The sequence below is a fragment of the Anomalospiza imberbis genome, chromosome 3 (genome assembly GCF_031753505.1).
Source record: "Anomalospiza imberbis isolate Cuckoo-Finch-1a 21T00152 chromosome 3, ASM3175350v1, whole genome shotgun sequence".
NCBI lineage: Eukaryota > Metazoa > Chordata > Aves > Passeriformes > Viduidae > Anomalospiza > Anomalospiza imberbis.
Window position 1 is genome coordinate 111,604,932 of NC_089683.1, and position 17,961 is coordinate 111,622,892.

Consider the following 17,961-nt stretch of genomic DNA (forward strand, 5'->3'; position numbering starts at 1 on the left):
CCACTTTCAGAGTCAGAATTGGTCTTCAGTTAAAATGCTGCCTGCATTGGCAGTCCTGCATTTTAAGCATCTGCTGCTTTCACCTTGCTCCTGGGTGAATTAAGTGGGAGTCCGTACTCAGGGCACCCTTTCCAGCATGGACACTTTTCTGTGAGACCAGGTTCAGATGGATCAAAGTGAGGTTGCTGAGATGGGGGAGCAACTTCTGAAGCTCTGGGGATTCCCACGTCAGCTTGTGTAAGAGAGCCTGTGCCTTTCACTCACCTTCTGCCATGGGCTGTGCTGGGCAGGCAGAGCCTGATTTCTGGACAAAGGGCTCTGACCCACCCCAACCATCCCTTGCATCAGTCACACCTTCCCTCAACGCCTTCAAACTTCTAGTTATCAGTACTCAGATGCTCAAAGATCCTTAAATTGTCCTAATGCTAGCAAAGGCAAAGAGAAGAAGCAGCAGAACCAAAAGAGAACAGATCTGGGGCAAGGAACAGAAGAAGGAGCATTTTTTAGACCTCTGGCAGTAGAGGCTTTAGCAGAAGGTTTGCAGAGCTTCTTCACATGTTTGACAGTGAAAATCTTCCCTCCTGCTTTTGCTGGCATAAGGTGGCATTTAAGAAGTTCTTTTTTAGAATACATTGGGCTACTCTTCAGTTTCAGCTGGCTCCCAGGCTGTGCTGTGTTAGCTGGTGCTGATTGGGCTCCTCCATGCCTGCTTTCCAGGAGATGGGCAGGCACCAGGAGATGGGCAGAGGAGAGTACAGAGAAATCAACACTGACAGGGATGACAGGGACCTTCCCTGCATTGAAAGCACTGCTCGAACTTGCAGAAATGCAGGTGGTTGTTTCTACACTCATCCCTTCTCCCCCAGTGGCAGCTGCAGAGCCATGGAGGCATCAGCACTGTCCCACAACTCTTATTACTGCACCATGATCAAGGTGCATTTCCGTGGCAGTGTTTTTTTTAAAATAAAGCAGACTTTTGATTTCTTTGCTGCAACTGGACCCTCTAGCTGTGCTTATATGTGCCCATCCCCTCTTGTTCCATGTAACTAGATCTTTGTGCCAGGCTGCACTTTGCCATCTCACCTTGGAGCCCACTGGGGAGGAACAGAAAGGAAATTCTGGAGAATTAAAAAAATGTGAAATATGACCGCATTGTTTTCTTTTCCTGAGCCACACTGGGCTGCCTGTACCCAAGGGGATCTGGGAGTACAGATATGTTCAGGACTCATCTTCTCATTGTTAGCTGAGAGTGCTCACCTGAACCAACCCACGGGCTGATCCTTTCTGCTCTTCCTTCCCCCTGCAGATCCAGAGTGAGTTTGGATGTAAAATCAGCACTTCCCTGTGGTGCAGAGGAGTGTCATGCTGGTCTTCCTGGCACAAGGTTTTCCATTAAAATGGCCAGCCAAGTTTCATCACTGGTATTAAAGAGCACCTGGGCAAGCATGCACTCACCCACACGGTTTTTCTTCCCAAGGGATGGAGGATTTACCAAAGTGCCAGGGCCTGCACAAGGCACTGGACTTCAGGGAGGCAAAAGGTGCTAGAGGCTATACTAGGGGAAGCCCTGTATTTCTGACCATTGAGATTCCCCCCTGTGCATTTCCAGACCCTGATAAGAACCAGATGGTCCCTCGATTTCCTGGAATTTCCATTAGAAGGGGCTGTACCCTATCCCCTTACCCATTATTTTCCTTCCCCAGCTCTTGCCACTGACATTTGTCCCCAAGCTGCCCTCTTTTCCTGGGTGTTTCCTGATGTTTTTCTCCCCATCTTTCCTTTGCAGACACATTTGCCAGCAAAGTAGCAGCAACGCAGGACCAGTACGCGGACGCCTCCATCGGGAACGTCACTGGGAGCAACGCTGTGAACGTTTTCCTGGGCATTGGGGTGGCCTGGTCCATCGCAGCCATCTACCACGCGGCGCACGGACAAGCCTTCCAAGTCTCTCCTGGCACATTGGCCTTCTCCGTCACCCTCTTCACCATTTTTGCTTTTATCAGTGTGGGAGTGCTGCTCTACCGGCGGAGACCCGAGATCGGAGGTGAGCTGGGCGGGCCGCGGACTTCCAAGCTGCTCACATCCTCACTCTTTATCCTCCTCTGGCTCTTGTACATATTCTTCTCATCTCTGGAAGCCTACTGCCACATAAAGGGCTTCTAAAGGGACAATCAGAGATAGTAAATATGTGTATATCTATATATATCTATATAGAGTGATATATAGGTATAGATATAGATATAAAGCTGTGTATAATGAACAGAGAAAGAATAAAAGAGATTTGCCATGTTCACACACCTGCTGATGGAAAGCGGCTTTGGAGCATCCTTTGAACTAGGCAGGACCCCAAAGCCAGCAGGACCCCTCCCCAGGCAGCGGCCCCAGCCAGGAGCCTGGGGCAGGGCCCTTTCTGCAACTCGACCAACAGGAGCGGCCGATGGCCACCGAGCCCCTTCCCAGCGCTGACTCCCACCCGCTGGCCCCCGGGAAGACGGATGTGAAGGCGACCGGGGTGCGTCGTCGGTGTGAGGAAGGCCAGAGTAGCTGGTGAGAAACAGAGCAGTGGGCAAGGGAAGGAGAGGAAAGCGAGGGTTCTGATCTCCCACCGCCATCCAGCTGCCTTCGCCACTCGGGAACAGGCCCTCGGGCCCTGTTGGAGAGGAGCGAGAGACCGAACTGAAGACAAGGGGAAACTGGGAGCTTTCTAAGGATAGAACACAAACCGTTTTCGTCATTGATTTGGGGGTTGGTTTTTTTGTTTCGTTTTGGCGTGTGTACAACTAAGCATCTCCCACCCACATGCCCCTCACCTTTCCCTGTCCATGCTTTGGGGGTGCACAGCCGCAGCCTCGTGTCCCGTGTCCCAAGCCGAGGCTGCGCGGAGCGGCGGGAGCCTTCCTCCCACTCCTCCGCCTCCTCGGGCATGCTGTCGTGGTACTTGTAACATTTGCATGAATGAAATGAAATCTATCTGTATATAGCATCCTATAGCGATAGTCCTTCCAACCATGTGGGTTGAGCATTGCAGATTACAAGCGTTTTCTTTTCACTGGGTTTTATTTATTTTTAGTTAGTTCAGTTTTGCCATAGGGTTTTGCTCGTTTGTTTGTTTGTTTCCTCTTAGCGGGGGTGGAAAGGATGGAAAGCTGTCCCCACTTACTGCTCGTGGCGTGGTTCCATGAGAAGCAATAACAGCCATGCAGTTGTCGGTTTTCAGGGGAGGAAAACCCACACCCCAGAGACTTCAGGCTCTGTCCTGCTCTGTGGATGGGGTCCTCTGACGTGCTGAAGCCAGCGTGAAGGCCTCCTCTGCCCACAGGAGGTGTTACACAAGGTCCCAGGGAGTGGTGTGAGCAGTCTGAGGGGAGCAGGCGTGGCTGACTCCCAGCACCTCACATGCTTCTGCCTTTCGAGTCGGTGGCTGCCTCAAAGCCCTTGGCCCCCTGCTATTCCCTGTACCCCCAGAGGTGTAGTGACAGCCCCTGTTTCTGAGTGTTAAGCCATCAGGACCAGTCCCCAAAGCCGGTCCTTCCCCACAGCCATGTGGAGGCAGAGTAATCACACAAAAGGGCTGAAGGGCCATAGGAGATCTCCCACTCCACTGAGCGTAGCCAGGACACATCCCCCAGGAACAGGTCGTGTTGTGCACTCTCCAAATCCGAAGTCACTGGACAGGATGAGACGGGGAGGTGTGACTCAGCATCACTCCCCTGGTGCCAGGAGTGCAGGCTGGGATAGAGAGCCGAGCCAGGGAAATGTGGCTGTAGAGCTCCCCAGGGCACAGCGCGGGGGAGACACTGGGCACTGGTGTTGAGAGATGTCTCCTGATCCAATGCCCTTGGCCAGGCTTCCTGACATTCCAGCCATGCAAACTCCCAGCCTGCATGTCCATGGTGAGCTCTTCCCACTCAGCTGAAAACCATGTCTGATGCTTGTACCATAACCAGCTGGCTGGGGGTATTTGTACTCATCTTGAAGTATCTGTGGAAATTTTAATTAACCTGCTGTAAGGTTTTCTCTAGGAATATGAAGTTGTAGGGTTTTTTTTTTTCTTCTCGAGCCTTTTTTCACTTTTGATTTGTTTTGGAGTTCTTCTTTTTTGTTTCTCATTGTTTTGGGGGAAAAAATCAAACACAGGTGCAGGTTGTTCAGGTTTATGATTACCTTTATGTACAATGATTTCATTTTCATCTGTTTGGCTTCATTTTTTTCTTTGTGTGTATTGCCCACCACTATAGACAGTGAGTCCACTAATTGTGATGATCCTTATCAATGGTACACAATGCACAGAGAAATAAAGTTTGTAATGATTCCTGATGGATCCAGTACTGCTCCTGCATATTCTCTATGGAAAACCCTTCTCTCCCCTCCAGCTGTTTCCCCTTTGTAGCCATCTCTCCTTGACTCATTGGTTTGCCTTCACCGTGTTTCTGCCTCTGGCAGGGGCAGTGGTGCCTTGGCACGGCCGCCCCTGCCCCATCCCATGCCCTTCCTCCCTCTCCATCTCCATGGTGCCTCAGGCTCGGTGTGCGCTGCGGTCCAGCCGGGGCTCACAGCCTGCTCCACTCTCAGGGGGATGCAGGAAACCACCCAGGGACAAAGCTGCAGGGCAACCCACCCTGCTGGGGCCAGGAGCTGCTCCTGTGCTGCGTCCCTGGCCAGTGCTGGCTTGGCCCTAGGCTTGGGGAGAGCCATGGGTGTGCCCTCAAGGTACCAAGCAGCTCTTCCTTCATGTGTCCTCTGTGGAACTGCTCCTGCTCTCGCTACAGCCTCACAGTGACCTGTGCTGGGTTAAGCCATGAGCTAACTATGAGGGAGAATACAAGAGGTGCATTACCTTGGCCGGGTCCGTGGGTGCCAAAGCAGATCTGAGACACCCCACGAGGCTGGGCTGCTCTCAGGAGGTGCCTGCCCATGCCCCAGTCCAGGTGCCGTGGGCCATTTCAGACCCATCTGTGCCTCGACACAGCTCAGCCAGCAGTGAGGAGGAGAAAAGTCTCCCCATGCCCAGGGATGTTGCTCTTCCCTGTGTTTCATCCAGCACCTGTTGAGCTGTCCCCAGATAAACCCTCCCTGCAAGGCTTGGGAGGTCCTGCTCTGACAGCTGAGCTCAAACACCAGCCCTGGAGATGGGCCCCAGGCAAGCACTGCCTTCAACACTCCCCAACAGAGAGCAGGGCCAGCGATGTCCATGTGCTTTTCCCAGGCAGTGATTGTGAAAGCCGAGCAGCTTTCGGACCCAGTAATTGCATCTGCTGAAAGGTGATGTTGGTGTTTCCCCCTCGTCATTTGCTGCTTCAGAATGAATTGCCTTGGCTGAAGGAATTACCAAGTCAAATGGGACTTGTGTGGCATCTCAGGTTAGCAGACACTAAATAACTCTCCTGCTCACAGAGCTTTCCAAAGGGGATGATGGAGCTGTGCTTGCTTAGGACAAGGCCTAAGTCACAGGCTGAACACCAACCCTGTTCAGGCAGTTGCTCTCTGCCAGTTGTGTGCCTTTGGGCATCTTTAACAGGGCTGTGCACAGTGTGACATGAGTGTGCCCAGTGGCTCGTGGAGGGGTCACGGGAGAGCAGCCAGGGGAAGCGCTGTTCCCGAGCGTGCCAGGCCTGCTCTTCTGCACAGTCTCCTCTTTCAAAGGCAGAAGAGAACTGTCCTCCCCAAGAAGACACCAGCACTGGCTGGCACTGTGGGAGGCAGCAGGAGGAAGCACATCCCCGGCACAGTCACGCCTTGCCACAGCTCAGCTCCGTGGATCCCCTGTCCAGTGCCAGAACTCTTCAATCTCTTCCTCATCCAGCCTTCCACCCTTGCCTGCACGGGGAGAACATCGAGCATCTCTGATAAAGGCCTGGGTTTATGGGTGTTGCCAGAAGCAGCAGTTCACACCCTTGGCCTCCATCCATTTCCCTGCCCCATTTGCTCTCACCCCCTCTCATCACCCCACCAGCCAAAGGCAAACCTTTCCACGGAAAAGGACGCAGCACATGTCCAAAGGACATTCAGAGACAGGAGATACCCAAATAACTCCACAGGCCACGGCCAAGCACGTGGGGACAAGCAGAAGGAGCACACTAGTGACAGCCCCAGCCATCCTGGACAAACGATATTGCCAGCTCTTCAGGGCTCAGCGGGCGTGGAGGCAAATCCCAGTCACAGCCCGAACGCTCGGAGACGGCGCAGAGAAAAAGGAAAAGCCACAGGTCTGCAGTGCCTCGTGGCTGAGCCCACCCCAACTGCCACCTGTGCCAGGAACTGCTCCACGCCAAGGTGTGAACTCCTCATCTCTGCCCAAACGAGGCTCATGCCCCTGTGTCACCCCGTGCCAGGCAGCCTGTGGTGTCTCTGGGGCCAGGGGCGATCGCAAGACTCGCTTGTGCATCTTCATCCCTGCTCCCTGAAAGGACAGAGGGGAGAAGGGAGGCCTGGAGCCCGCGCTGGTCACGAGCCTGGCTGTGAACTCTCTGCACTATTTCTGCTGCGGGCAGGGACTGGGGAAGCAGAGCCCCTGTGTTATTGTTACAGCTATTTTTAAATTCTCGGGTAAGAATCGTCGGCGTTGGTGGCCATATACATAACTCAGGAGGAAGTTCAACTACATTCCTGGAGGGACAGAGCTGAGCATAGCCAGAAAGTGACAGAAAACTTAATGCTGGACAGTGTAATTCCAGGACAAAGCCTTGCATTATTTTCTGTAAGCTTTGGCACCCAATCCCACCTGGAGAAACGTGTTTGCAGAGCAGCAGGAACCTCTCTGGCCTCTCTGAGCTTGCAGTGACCAACTACTGATGCCTATACACGTGCTCAGCACAGCTGTGGAAAAGCCTGTTTATCTGTAAAAAGTTGACTTGCACAGGAAAGCATCCACAGGCGTCCGTATTCTTGCAAAAAGTGCCGAGGGACAATAAATACAGTGAGATTCCTCACCTTTTAAGGACTTGAGCCTTTCTGCTGTTGGAACTGGAGGTGCCAAAAACCTCTTGCCAGCCAGCAGCACCCTTCACACAGAGGGAAGGGACACTGCAAGGGAAAGGGGCCTGCCTGGCCAAGTAGGAGCTGTTATCAGCAGAGACAGGCAGGAGCTTGCTGCTACCAGCAGGATTTTCTGCCCGTGGGATGCCCCTGAGAGCATCCAAGGAGTCTCCACAGGGTTTTGCTCTCTCTCTGGAGCATCTCCACAACGGCCAGTCCTGCCCCCGGGACTCGGTGCCCCCAGGGTAGTTCACCACCCTCTCCTGCAGGCTCTGCACCCTCCCTTGGCACCTTGCCCTTTCCCAAAGGGAATGCCAGCTTGGGGCTGCCCTCACCACCGGTGTGCAAGAGGGCACTGGGGCACCCACTGTTCCCAAAGCAGGTGCTGTGGAGCACTGCTGGAGCTGCGTGTTCCAGTGGGATGCCCAGCACCGGAGGACCTGGGGAGGGGACAAGTGCCAAGGGGTCCCACCCACATCTGGAGACCTTGTTCAAGCACTGCCACAGCATGTCCCCTGCCCTGGCTGCCACGGGCACGGGCATGCACTTCGATTTCTCCACAGGCACAGCACAGCCTCCAGCTTCTCTGGCTGTCCATGGGCACCAACCCCAGACAGTATTTTTATCTATTTGAGTCAAAACAGCCCCTGGCCTGTTGCTCTGCACCGGGAAAGCTTTCTGCCCCTCCCAGCACACAGCCCACCCCAGTTCAGGTGGCAATGGGAAGGACCATTAGTGACCCACCGTTAGTGACCCCACCCGATGTACTCCACATTCTGCCTGGAGCCATCTCAAGGTCCCAAAATCTACACTCAGTGGCAATCCAGCCTGCAGCTTGCTCTGTGCTTGCCCCCCCTGTGAGGCCTCTTCATGTTCCATCTTCTCCCAAACTCCCTGCAGAGAAGCATCCTCTGTCCCTCCCTCCTGCCCCACAGCTGGGGGTTCCCTGTGTGGGACAGATTTCCTTCCTCATTGCACTGACACTTGTTAGCTCAGCCTTGCTGTTTGTGTCTCGAGGCAAAGATGAACCACCCCACATGGTGGATCTGAGCCCCTAAAACCAAGGAGCAGGAAAACTTCCACACAAAGCCCACAAACCCTCCTGCTCATCACCCAGGCACAGTCACAGCCACTACCCGCAGGCACAGTTTTTATTGTGCCACTGTCCTTCACTCTTTGGTCTGTGGAAGATTTTTTTGCTGAATTTCCACCATTATCAAGTCCCACAGATGCTCCAACTCCAACCCCCAACCCAAACGTGCCTCTCTGCTTCCAAAACAAACTAATTTGCTTTATCTGGGGGTTCAAGGCTTTCGTGCCCTTGCTTGAAACGGGCAGTTGAAGTAGAGCAAGTTGCAATGGCTTGGGATGCTTATCCACACTTAGAGCTCCTAAAACCTTGCAGCATGTGGGAGACTGCCACAGGGCTCTCTCCCTGCACCTCCCGACCTCTTTGTGGAGGTGGGATTTATTTCTCCTCCATTACTTCCAGCTCAGATAAGTCTCTACAGATGGGAGGATGAGACCTGCATGGAACACAGCCTTGCTCTGCTTTCCTGATGGAAATTGCCTGTCCATGGCACTGCCATCCCCAGGAGTGTGTGCCCCTCTGCCCCAGCCCACAGCTCCTGGCAGGCTTCTTGCTCGAGGAGTGTGAGATTCTGGCAGATGAGCTGCTTTGCAGAGATACTTAGAAACACGCAGAATTTCCAAGTCCCCGTGAAATTGCTGTGCCGGCACGGGCAAGGTTGGATCCTGGTGGTGCAAATGTGTCCCAGAGCTTGTTTGGGAACGTTAATGGAAGGTTTCACACACCGGTAGCTTTGTGACTCCCAGGGATGTAGGGAGGTGCACAAGTGGATTTCTCCTTGTTTCATGTAATGCTGAGATGCCTCCCTTGGCTTCAGCTCCAGCCCTGTGCCCTGCCCTGGCCTCTCCTTGCAGTAGGAGCTGTGATGAGCTGGCCCTTGGCTGAACTCCCCCTGCTCAAATGAGAACAAACTCATGTCTGTTTGTGTCTTCATTCGCTTGCCCCATGTTGCCTCCTTCATCTTGCGAGCTCTTGAGAAAAATGTGCCCATGCAGGGAGCCTTGCAGGAGCCCTGCTTGTCTTGCTCTTAATCAGGAAACATACACTACTTTCTGCAGCTCGAGAGAGCAAAAGATGGCAATAATATCTCTTACATCACAGGCACTGTGTTAGCAAGGAGGAAAATGTTATTTCTTTTTTCCCTGACAATACTTGTCCTACTTCTTTTTTCCATAATGCATTAAGAATTAGGAGGCACAGCTCTGCACACTGTCCAGCTCTCAAGACGACCTGTCGAGGACATTGCTCAGCAATCCAGCAGTTTTATTTGTGGATGAAGGGCAGAAGGTGGTGTATTCTCCTAGGATTCCTAGCTCCTGCTGGAAGACACACAGCCCTGCTGGCAAAACCCACAAAACGCAGGGGTTTGTGAAATGCAGCCCTTTGTATCCTGGGTCTCTGTGCCAAGAAGACCTGGCATGAGGTTGTAAAATCCAAATCATGAACTTCCTGAAGACCACTCAGCAGTGATGGGCATCTTTATCCCTCCTGCTGTCTCCAGGCTGCCCGGAGAGGTCTCTGGCGCAGCCGGTGTTCACCACGTGTGAATGTCACCGCTAATCAAGCGAGAAGAGGACACAGAGTAGACAGACCGCGTTCCACCTCCTACCCCAAGCACAAGCCCACAGGATATTCCCAGCAAAAAGCAGTCAGAGTGGCAGGCAGTCCTTGGGAAACCTCCCCCACCTCAATGGCAGCAGGTTCCCCTTGGCAGTCGCTCCCCACATCGCTGCCGTGAGGGAGGGGCTCAGCAGCTCAGCATCCTGCAGGCACAGCCAACGGAGACTCCTGGGCTCCCTGGGCTTCCTCGTGGGAGCATCAGCCAAAGAGGCCTGCAAGGAGTGGCCATAATATTTCAAAGGAGAGATAAATGAGATGGGAATTAGTTAAAAAGCCCTGCAGTAGGGGTAATTTAGATCCATCACTTATTTTCCGCTGTAATGAAGTGGCCCAATTACCTTGATGCTTGGTGACCACTCCAGTTCTCAAAAGTCATTTCCACACCCTTGAACAACCCCTCCTCCTTCTAGAGTAGCCATCTCAGAAAGAGACACAAAATCTTTCTTGGCAGAGATGTAATCCATGTCAGCAGCTCCTCCCAATGTCCCTCTCAGGAGCGGAGGGGCACTGGGGCAGGGAGCTGCCAGCACAGCCTGTCCCGGGGTTGCTGGACACTCCCCACAGTAAGAGTTCCCAGGAACAGTGGGATGCAGGAGGGAAGGAGCTCAAAGTGGCTCGCTGGGCCTAAAAGGTGGTGGGGACAGCTGGTGGCTGGATGCAGCCCATGAGGGGAGGCAGGCAGCAGGCGTGTGGTGAGCCTCCTCACGGGCACCCCGTGCCAGGGTGATGGCTGGGGACAGCACTGCCAAGGCAATTTGTCTTCTGGGATTTTGGATGTGCTCCAGAAAGAATGGCTCTCGCTTTCCTGCTCTCCTCTGGCAGCCACCAACGTGCCCCTGCTCAGCAGCCCGAGGGGAGCTCCCCGTGGCCCCCGGAGCAGCACGGGGCAGGCAGGCAGGGAGGAGGCTGTGACCACCCTTCCTGACGCACCCAAAGCCACCTGCCACCATCATCCTGTCACCCATCACCCTGTGTGTGTCCCCCCTCAGAGCCACGAGGCACTCTAGGGCAGACAGACGTCTTGAGCAAACCTTGACAGAGAGAGAGAGAGAGATCTCTGACAGCCCAACCAGCCCCCTGGTCCCCCCAGCAGGGGCAGGGCAGGCAGACCCCAGCCGGACCGAGCCAAATTATTCCAAAGCTGGGCTGAGAGTTTGCAGGAGAGCTGGTTTGCCTGGAGACAGAAACCAGAGCACGGGTCATAAATTGAACTCCACCTTCCCTCTGCCGCCTGCGCCGTGCTTGGCGCCACGAGCTGGCCCTGCCCCAGCTTGCGCCCCAAGCTGAGGGTCACCCCCAGGCTCAGCAGCAGCTGCAGCCCCCCCAGTCTCTCTGTCTCTGTCACAGTTCCTCACAAATTCAATGGCACAATGCAGCTACACTATTTGAAAAGCCATAATATTTGTTGGTACGACTCTTTTATTACTGTCAATTTATATATATATATTTGTTGATAAAAGAGGTCATCTTGGGAGACACTTCCAGTCTACTGGGAAATAATTGTCCGATGCTGTATATTCTGTACATGCTGTATAAACAAAGCAAAATATGTAAATCTAATTGTTTGGTGGACTCGGTGGCACGTGCTGCAGGGGGAGATTGGGACCAGGCAAGGCCACCACGGCTCGGGCTCGGGGCTGCCAGCAGAGTCCCCGTCCTGCTGGGCTCTGGACACGGTCTGGGGCAGGGCCTGGCCACGGTGCTGGCCTGTGGCTCCCTCGGTGCTTTTCCCCACGCAAAGGTGAAAGGGGGCGGCTTTGGGAGCTCGACCTCCCTCCTGGGGCACGGCACAGGGCCGGGCGCGACCGCATCCATCGGGAGCTCGCAGCATGCCCGCTGCCACCCAGCCGCTCCCCAGCAGGACATCTCTAAGCCTTAGGGGTCCGAGAGAGACGATTCCCCGTGGGAAGGCGGCCGGTGAGGGCAGAGACTGGCTCCGAGCATCCGGCTTCTCCAACTCCTTCCCACGCCAAGCCAGCCGCCCTCCCTGGTGTGTTCTACAGCAGCCGCGAGCTGTGACCTTCTAACCCGACACACGCCGTTCGAAAACCTGTTCCATATTTTCCGTGGTATCAATCTACAACTTTTGAAATTATTGGACACAGTCGTGGTAGCCTAAAAGTTGTGCTGAGCTCATATATTTTTATATTTGTGGTGTTTTCCTATCAATAGAGAGTAGTGAACCCTATAGCTGAAAGTGAACTATTCAAAATAAATATATGACTGCAGAAAATCTTTGTAAAAATAATTTATTTTAAATATTCTGCCAAAGATAGCTCTCTAATGATCTGTAAGATGTTGTTTCTCTCTTTTTGCTCTGAATGTCATTGTGAAAGGACCTTTCTCCCCCATATCTTTTGAAGACTTTTATTTTTTTGGTAACTTCAAGAGCAAAGAAATATTCCAATTATTTTTTTTACTAGAGCAGTAAATAGAGTAGTAAGGAGGCACGAGACAACTCTGCAAAGGTGATAAACAGGATCCAGTAACAATCACTCTGAAAGTCCGGTTTCTCCCGTAGTTCCTCTGGCTGACAGATGCGGTTGGAAGCCTGGGACAGCTGTCCAGCAGGAAGACTTTGGCTGCTGCTGCGGCTGCTGTGGCTGCTGTGAGAGAGAGGAGAGAAATCTCCAGAGAATCCCATCCCCAGGCTTGGGGCATTTGGGTCCCCTTGCATCCGATCTTAGCCTCTTCATTTTTTATGGGCATGATTTATTTATTAGCCCTTGATAGGCCCTGTGGCACATGGGGAACCCTCAGCCAGAGCTTTGTGGGGCTTCAGTACAAAGCCATTCCCTCCACGCTCCTGCCAGCAGCCCTGGTCCAGTGGCACAGGGAATCCTGCTGGCATCCAGACCTGTCCCCTTCCTCACGTGGGGACAGGGCAGGGGACACTCAGCCACCAGGGAACACTTTAGCAAGAGGATCCATCCCTGCAGGTATCCAGTTAAAACAGGGGAAATACAGCCTTTTACCATGGAGAAGCTGCCTAGACTAGCCTTTGAGAAATGACTAGGGTTTTTTTTTTTTATTGTAGAGAAAAATCTTTGTTCCCTTTTTCATTTCTCCCTTTTGAAAGAACTTTTCAATACTAGGGAAAGCCTTCATTATCTTCTGTGATCCCCAGGTCTGCTGCGGTGGAAATAAATCCCCAGCCACGTCTGTTAGGCTCCACCACTTCAAAGAGATTTTTGGCTCAGATTTTTTTCCCTTCTGAGCAGATTCACAATTTCTTAAACGTCTTGGTCATAAAGGTCCGGAGGAATTAATTGGTAAAAAAAGAAATCAAAGCCCTGTTCCAGTGAATGTGTTTCCACGAGCGATTCAGCTTTTGACTCCCCCAAGGTCAGGCACGTGTGTGAGTGTTTTATTGGGAACAGAGGTGGGAAAAGCAGTTTCCAAGCCATAGGGTGTGATGGGTGTGATGGGAGGACTGCTGTCCATGGGCTGTGGGTGGCACACTGCAGCCGTGGGGAGAACATGCCAGGGAATCTTTGTTCCTCTGGGCTCTCTGAACCCGGGGCTGTGCAGCTGCTGCGTCACAGGGAAACGCAAGCGAGCCAGGGAAGACAATGGCGAGAAGAATTGGGTTTCTGATCACTGTGCATTTTGTTAATTAGTGAATTCAAATAGTTTTATTTTTACCAAAAACAGATAATCTTTATTCCAGTAAAGACAACTGTTGACTTGAGATATATATAAATATAAATATATATATATTATTTGAATGGTTTATATCCTGTTGCTCTAACTACATAAAATGGAAACATGTTGCAAGTTGTGTCATTTCAATATACAAAATAAATGACTTTTCCCTGCATGCTGCCTGGGTATGTTGTGATTTGAATTAAGAGTTATATTTGAATTGCCTTATTCAAGAGGTTGTATGTTACCTAACTGGGGAATGACCTGGCACTGTTCATCACATTACATGTGTACTTGATGCTGTGTTATGTCAAATTCAGATGAGTTGTCTGTCATCTATGTATTTTGTGGGAGATCTTTTATCTTGTTAAACTGTGATATGTAAACCTTCATTGCCTGAAATAGTCACAGTTGTATAAATCAGTGTCTTCAGCTGTTTTCCTAATTTTAACACAATTCCTAACACAAAATATAGATGTTTGTAAATTCTTCATTCATTTGGTCTATTTTTATGTATGAGGCTTTTTTAATCTGGCAAAGCAATAAGATAAGGCAGCTTTCCCGGAATTTTTCAATCAAGGCTTAGCTACATTTCCCTCCCTCGGCAAGAGGCAACGACCGATTTTCAGCAGGAACAATTGGCGTTGGGGATGTCTGTTTATTGCTATTATCTCTCCCGGCTCGGATGGGCCATTATCGCGGCGGAAGGCGATGATGAATGACGAGCCGGGCGTGCCGCTCCTGCAGTGACAGCGCTCCGGGGACCCCGGGCGCTCCGCAGCGCCTTCCTCAGCCCCGCAGCTCTGCGGGGCCCAGGCTGGGCGGGAGGGGAGGGGAGGGGAAGGGAGGGGAGGGGAGGGGAAGGTGTCCCTGCAGACACAGCCCTACGGCCAGGAAACAGCTCGGCTTAGAGAGCAGACCCTCCTCCAGGAGCCCACCTCCAGCTGGCAGACCACTGGAGCATTTCTGGACATTTCCAACCCCCAGTAAAGCAGTGGTTGGTGTAATAAACGCCAATCACTTGGTTTTTCAAATTTATAAAGGTTTAATAAAAATAAAATGGGAAAAAAAAATACAAGTATAGTAATAAAGATTAAACAATTAGAGTTAGGACAATTAAAGAGACAATAAGCAAAAAGTTACAGCCCGGGCTGGGTACCTCTCTCTGGACAAAAGTGAGCCAGGAGAAGGACCCCGATAAAAGAGAATTCCCTCCTTAAGAGGGGTAACCTGTTGCATACACAAAGCACTTCATGAATATGCATATTTTTTATTTAAAACAAGAAATTCGTCCGGTACTTGTTGAGGAATTCCTGTTAATCCCAGTCGCCTTGAAGTCTAAGTCGAGTTTGGAGAAGTTCGGTTTTTTGTTGATAAGGAAAGCCATAAATTCCTCTCCTCTGGAAGATTTAGGGGTTTTTGTAATTGTTATCTCTGTGTGAAGAATTTCTTGATTATCTTCTTCTTCTCTTGAGCAAAAAGAATACCACACACACATATTTTCTATTTTAACTACTAAAGCTTAATTTCAATTACAAAACTACATTTACTATATTATTAAGATGCTAACTACAGCATAACTTTCCAACCTAGCATAATACATATGGTTATTATAATAGAGAGCCATATAATATGCATTTTTCACAGTGCCACATCGTCCTGAGCACAAGCGGCAGGGATGGCTCGGGCACTCGAGCCCCGCCGTGCTCTGCCCACTCTTCCAGTCTGGACCGCAGTGGCACAGGAAACGCTGCTCGCTTTTTATGTCCAGCAAGCATAAGAAACACATGGGCAGAGGGAAAAAAAAAAAGTCCTGGAGCAGGACAAGCTGTGGTCCTGGGTTATTGAATCTCTATCCAGGGCTTCGAGTGATAAAACAATTCCCATCCCATCCACAAACGTGCCCATCTCTTTTTTTTCTTTTTCTCCCTTTACTTTTGGCATGCTTCGGGTTGGAAGGCTGTCAAAAGGGAAAAATGCACTGGGAAGAGCCGGGGGGGGGAGGCATGGGGAGGAGGCTGCCAGAGGCAGCGCGGCGCGGCAGCCCGCGAACGACCCCGAGGACTGCGGGAAACAGGCTTGCAAGGGGCAAGTGTGCGGCAGAAACTCCAGCTCCCGCTGCAGCCCCTCGGGGGCTCTCGGCGTGACCCCGACACTGCGCCGGGCGGCGGCCGTGAGGCCGCAGCGCCCTCACCCGCAGCGCCCTCACCCGCGGCGGGCGGCACCGGCGGGGCCCCGCCCCTAAGGCCCGCCCCTCGCGCCCCATTGGCCGCGGTCGGCCCCGGCCCCGCCGCCATTGGCTGGCGCGCGGGCGGGTTTCCCGCGCGCGGCCGGGCGCGATGGCGGCGGAGCGGGGCATGGAGCTGGTGCGGGAGCTGCACCGCGCCGCCGGCGGGCACCTGCCGCCCTTCCGGGTGAGCCCCGGCAGCAGCGGGAACAGCGGGAACAGCGGGAACAGCGGGCGGGCACCGCCGGCGGCCCGCTCTCACTGACTGTGCCCGCTGTTGCAGACGGAGGAGATGCGGCAGGCGCTGGAGGAGATGCGGGCGCTGTACGAGCGGAACCAGGCGGACGTGTGAGTTGGGCGCCTGCTCCCGGCGCGTCCCGCACAGCACGGGCGGCGCTCCCCGGCCCGCAGCTCTCCTCCTACTCCTCTTTCTCCTTCCCCTCATCCCCCAGGTCCGAAGCGAAGGCGGGACGGACGGACCTGATTTTCCTCATCCGGTTCCGGCACTGCTGCCTGCTCCGGAACCAGCGCTGCCTCCTGGCCTACCTGTGAGTGCTGCGGGGGGTGGCCGCCTCCCCTGGGCTCATCCCTGCTGGCTCAGGGTCCCCAGGGGCAGGGGGCTGGGACTCTCGGCCCGGGCAGGTGGCTTTTCCACGAGCAGCAAGGCAGCTGTGGAGCTGATTCCCCTTGTGTTCGTTGCCGATATCACCGCAAAGAGAAGGCTCTGCTTCCTCCTGCTCTTTAAAAGTTTACTGGATGTCACTGCGGCTTGGGGATGTTGCCAGCACTCACCTCAGCAGAGGTGGTGGGTTTGCCCCATTTCTTCCCCTAGGTATGACCGGTTGCTACGGATCCGAGCACTGAGGTGGGAGTACGGCAGCGTTCTGCCCAACACCATCCAGTTCCACATGTCAGCTGAGGAAGTGAGTCAACCTCGTTTCAAACTCTTCCCCTCTTCCCACATATCCCTCCTGATGGATTATTTAGTACAGTCAAAATAGGGTAGTCTTCCCCCCACTATAAACTTGACATTTAACATGTCTTTCTGTAAATACTTACTTGTGTGCGTTCATTGTCTGGGGGTACAACCCTGCTAATGCCCACAGGTGGAGTGGTTCAATCGGTACAAAAAGTCTCTGGCTACCTACATGAGGTCAGTAGGAGGAGAGGAGGGGCTGGACCTCACACAGGACATCAAACCTCCTAAAAGCCTCTACATTGAAGTAAGTGCAAGATTTCTAGCTTCTATCCACGGATAAACATTTTCCTGACTATCTCTTTTCGAGCATTTCATCCCCATTACAAGTCAGTTCATCAAGCAAAACCTTTCAGAGTTCCAAAGCTTTCATGGGTTTCTGTGTTTTACTCTGCCTGCCAGCATTTTACTCCTTCTACTGAGAGCACAAAGTATGTTGAGAGATGGCACTTCTAGTCTGCAGGGAGTCTGTGGTGGGGCGTTATCCAGTAAGAGGTTTTTGCAGCTTTTTGCAGAAACTTAACTAGACCAACTAGAAACCATGTTCCCATGCCCAGGACTGTAACCTGGAGGGGGTGGTTGTTTTGTTTTTTTTTCTCATGGGACTCTTACAGAGCTGTGTTTCCACTTGGCAGGTGCGGTGTTTAAGAGACCATGGGGAGTTCGAGATCGATGATGGCACTACCATCCTGTTGAAGAAGAACAGCCAGGTACCTGTGGTGGCTGAGTGTGGTCTGTCCTCTTCCTGCCCTCTCACTCCCATGACATCCCCCTGCTTATGCTGGCCTTGCAGCACGTCCCAGTCCCTGCACACACAGCTCCTTGCACGTGCTGTCTGCAGGGTCCAGAGTGCAGCTCTGCCTGATCTGGTACCACGAGGCACTGGATGTACAACTAACAGAGCTGGTTGTGTGCAGCGACAAATCCAACAAATTCAAGGAGGGTTTTTCTGTGTTTCTGTGCAGCACTTTTTACCCCGCTGGAAATGTGAGCAGTTGATCAGACAAGGAATCCTGGAGCACGTTCTGTCCTAAATGTGCAGAACAGGAGGGACAGTTCTTACTTGGTGGCCTGCCCATGATGGGGACTGAGCTCTGGTGTGCAGGACTTGAGACACCTCAGTATTTCTGCAGTGGCACCCTGCCACTCCTCCTAACAGTCTTTGGTGCCTTAAAACCACAGCTCTTCATGAGCAAAGGGTGCATGCTGGAAATACAGCAATCCTGGGAATCCAGGGGTGGGCACTATCCAAGCCCCACAGCTAAATCCAGGGTTTGTGAATGCATTTTTGTTTGGAGTAGTTCTTTGTTCACACTGTGCATGTAAGACACCAACTGGCTGGGCTCTAGAAGCCAGGAAAACTCCATGGCTGCAAAATAAAGAACTCCTTCAGCCTCAGTCTCTTGGGTTTTTAAGAGTTAATGTGGT

General features: G+C 52.5%; 2 protein-coding genes across 9 annotated transcripts in view; both read left to right on the top strand.

Moving 5' to 3' along the window:
- The window catches only part of SLC8A1 (solute carrier family 8 member A1), a 106,503-nt gene extending 102,182 nt beyond the window's left edge, over positions 1-4,321 (top strand). For all 8 annotated transcript variants that reach the window (XM_068186482.1, XM_068186474.1, XM_068186477.1 and 5 more), the window contains one exon: positions 1,787-4,321. In XM_068186482.1, coding sequence (XP_068042583.1) covers positions 1,787-2,163 — 377 coding nt within the window. In that variant the 3' untranslated portion in view covers positions 2,164-4,321. The remainder of the gene's footprint in view (positions 1-1,786) is intronic.
- Positions 4,322-15,611: 11,290 nt separating this feature from the next.
- Positions 15,612-17,931, top strand: GINS1 (GINS complex subunit 1). Its single transcript, XM_068186500.1, has 7 exons — positions 15,612-15,744; positions 15,841-15,905; positions 16,010-16,105; positions 16,390-16,480; positions 16,664-16,780; positions 17,169-17,243; positions 17,499-17,931. Exons 1-7 carry the CDS (start codon positions 15,670-15,672, stop codon positions 17,565-17,567), a joined length of 588 nt encoding a protein of 195 aa, XP_068042601.1. The 5' UTR covers positions 15,612-15,669; the 3' UTR covers positions 17,568-17,931.
- The last annotated feature ends 30 nt before the right edge of the window (positions 17,932-17,961 follow it).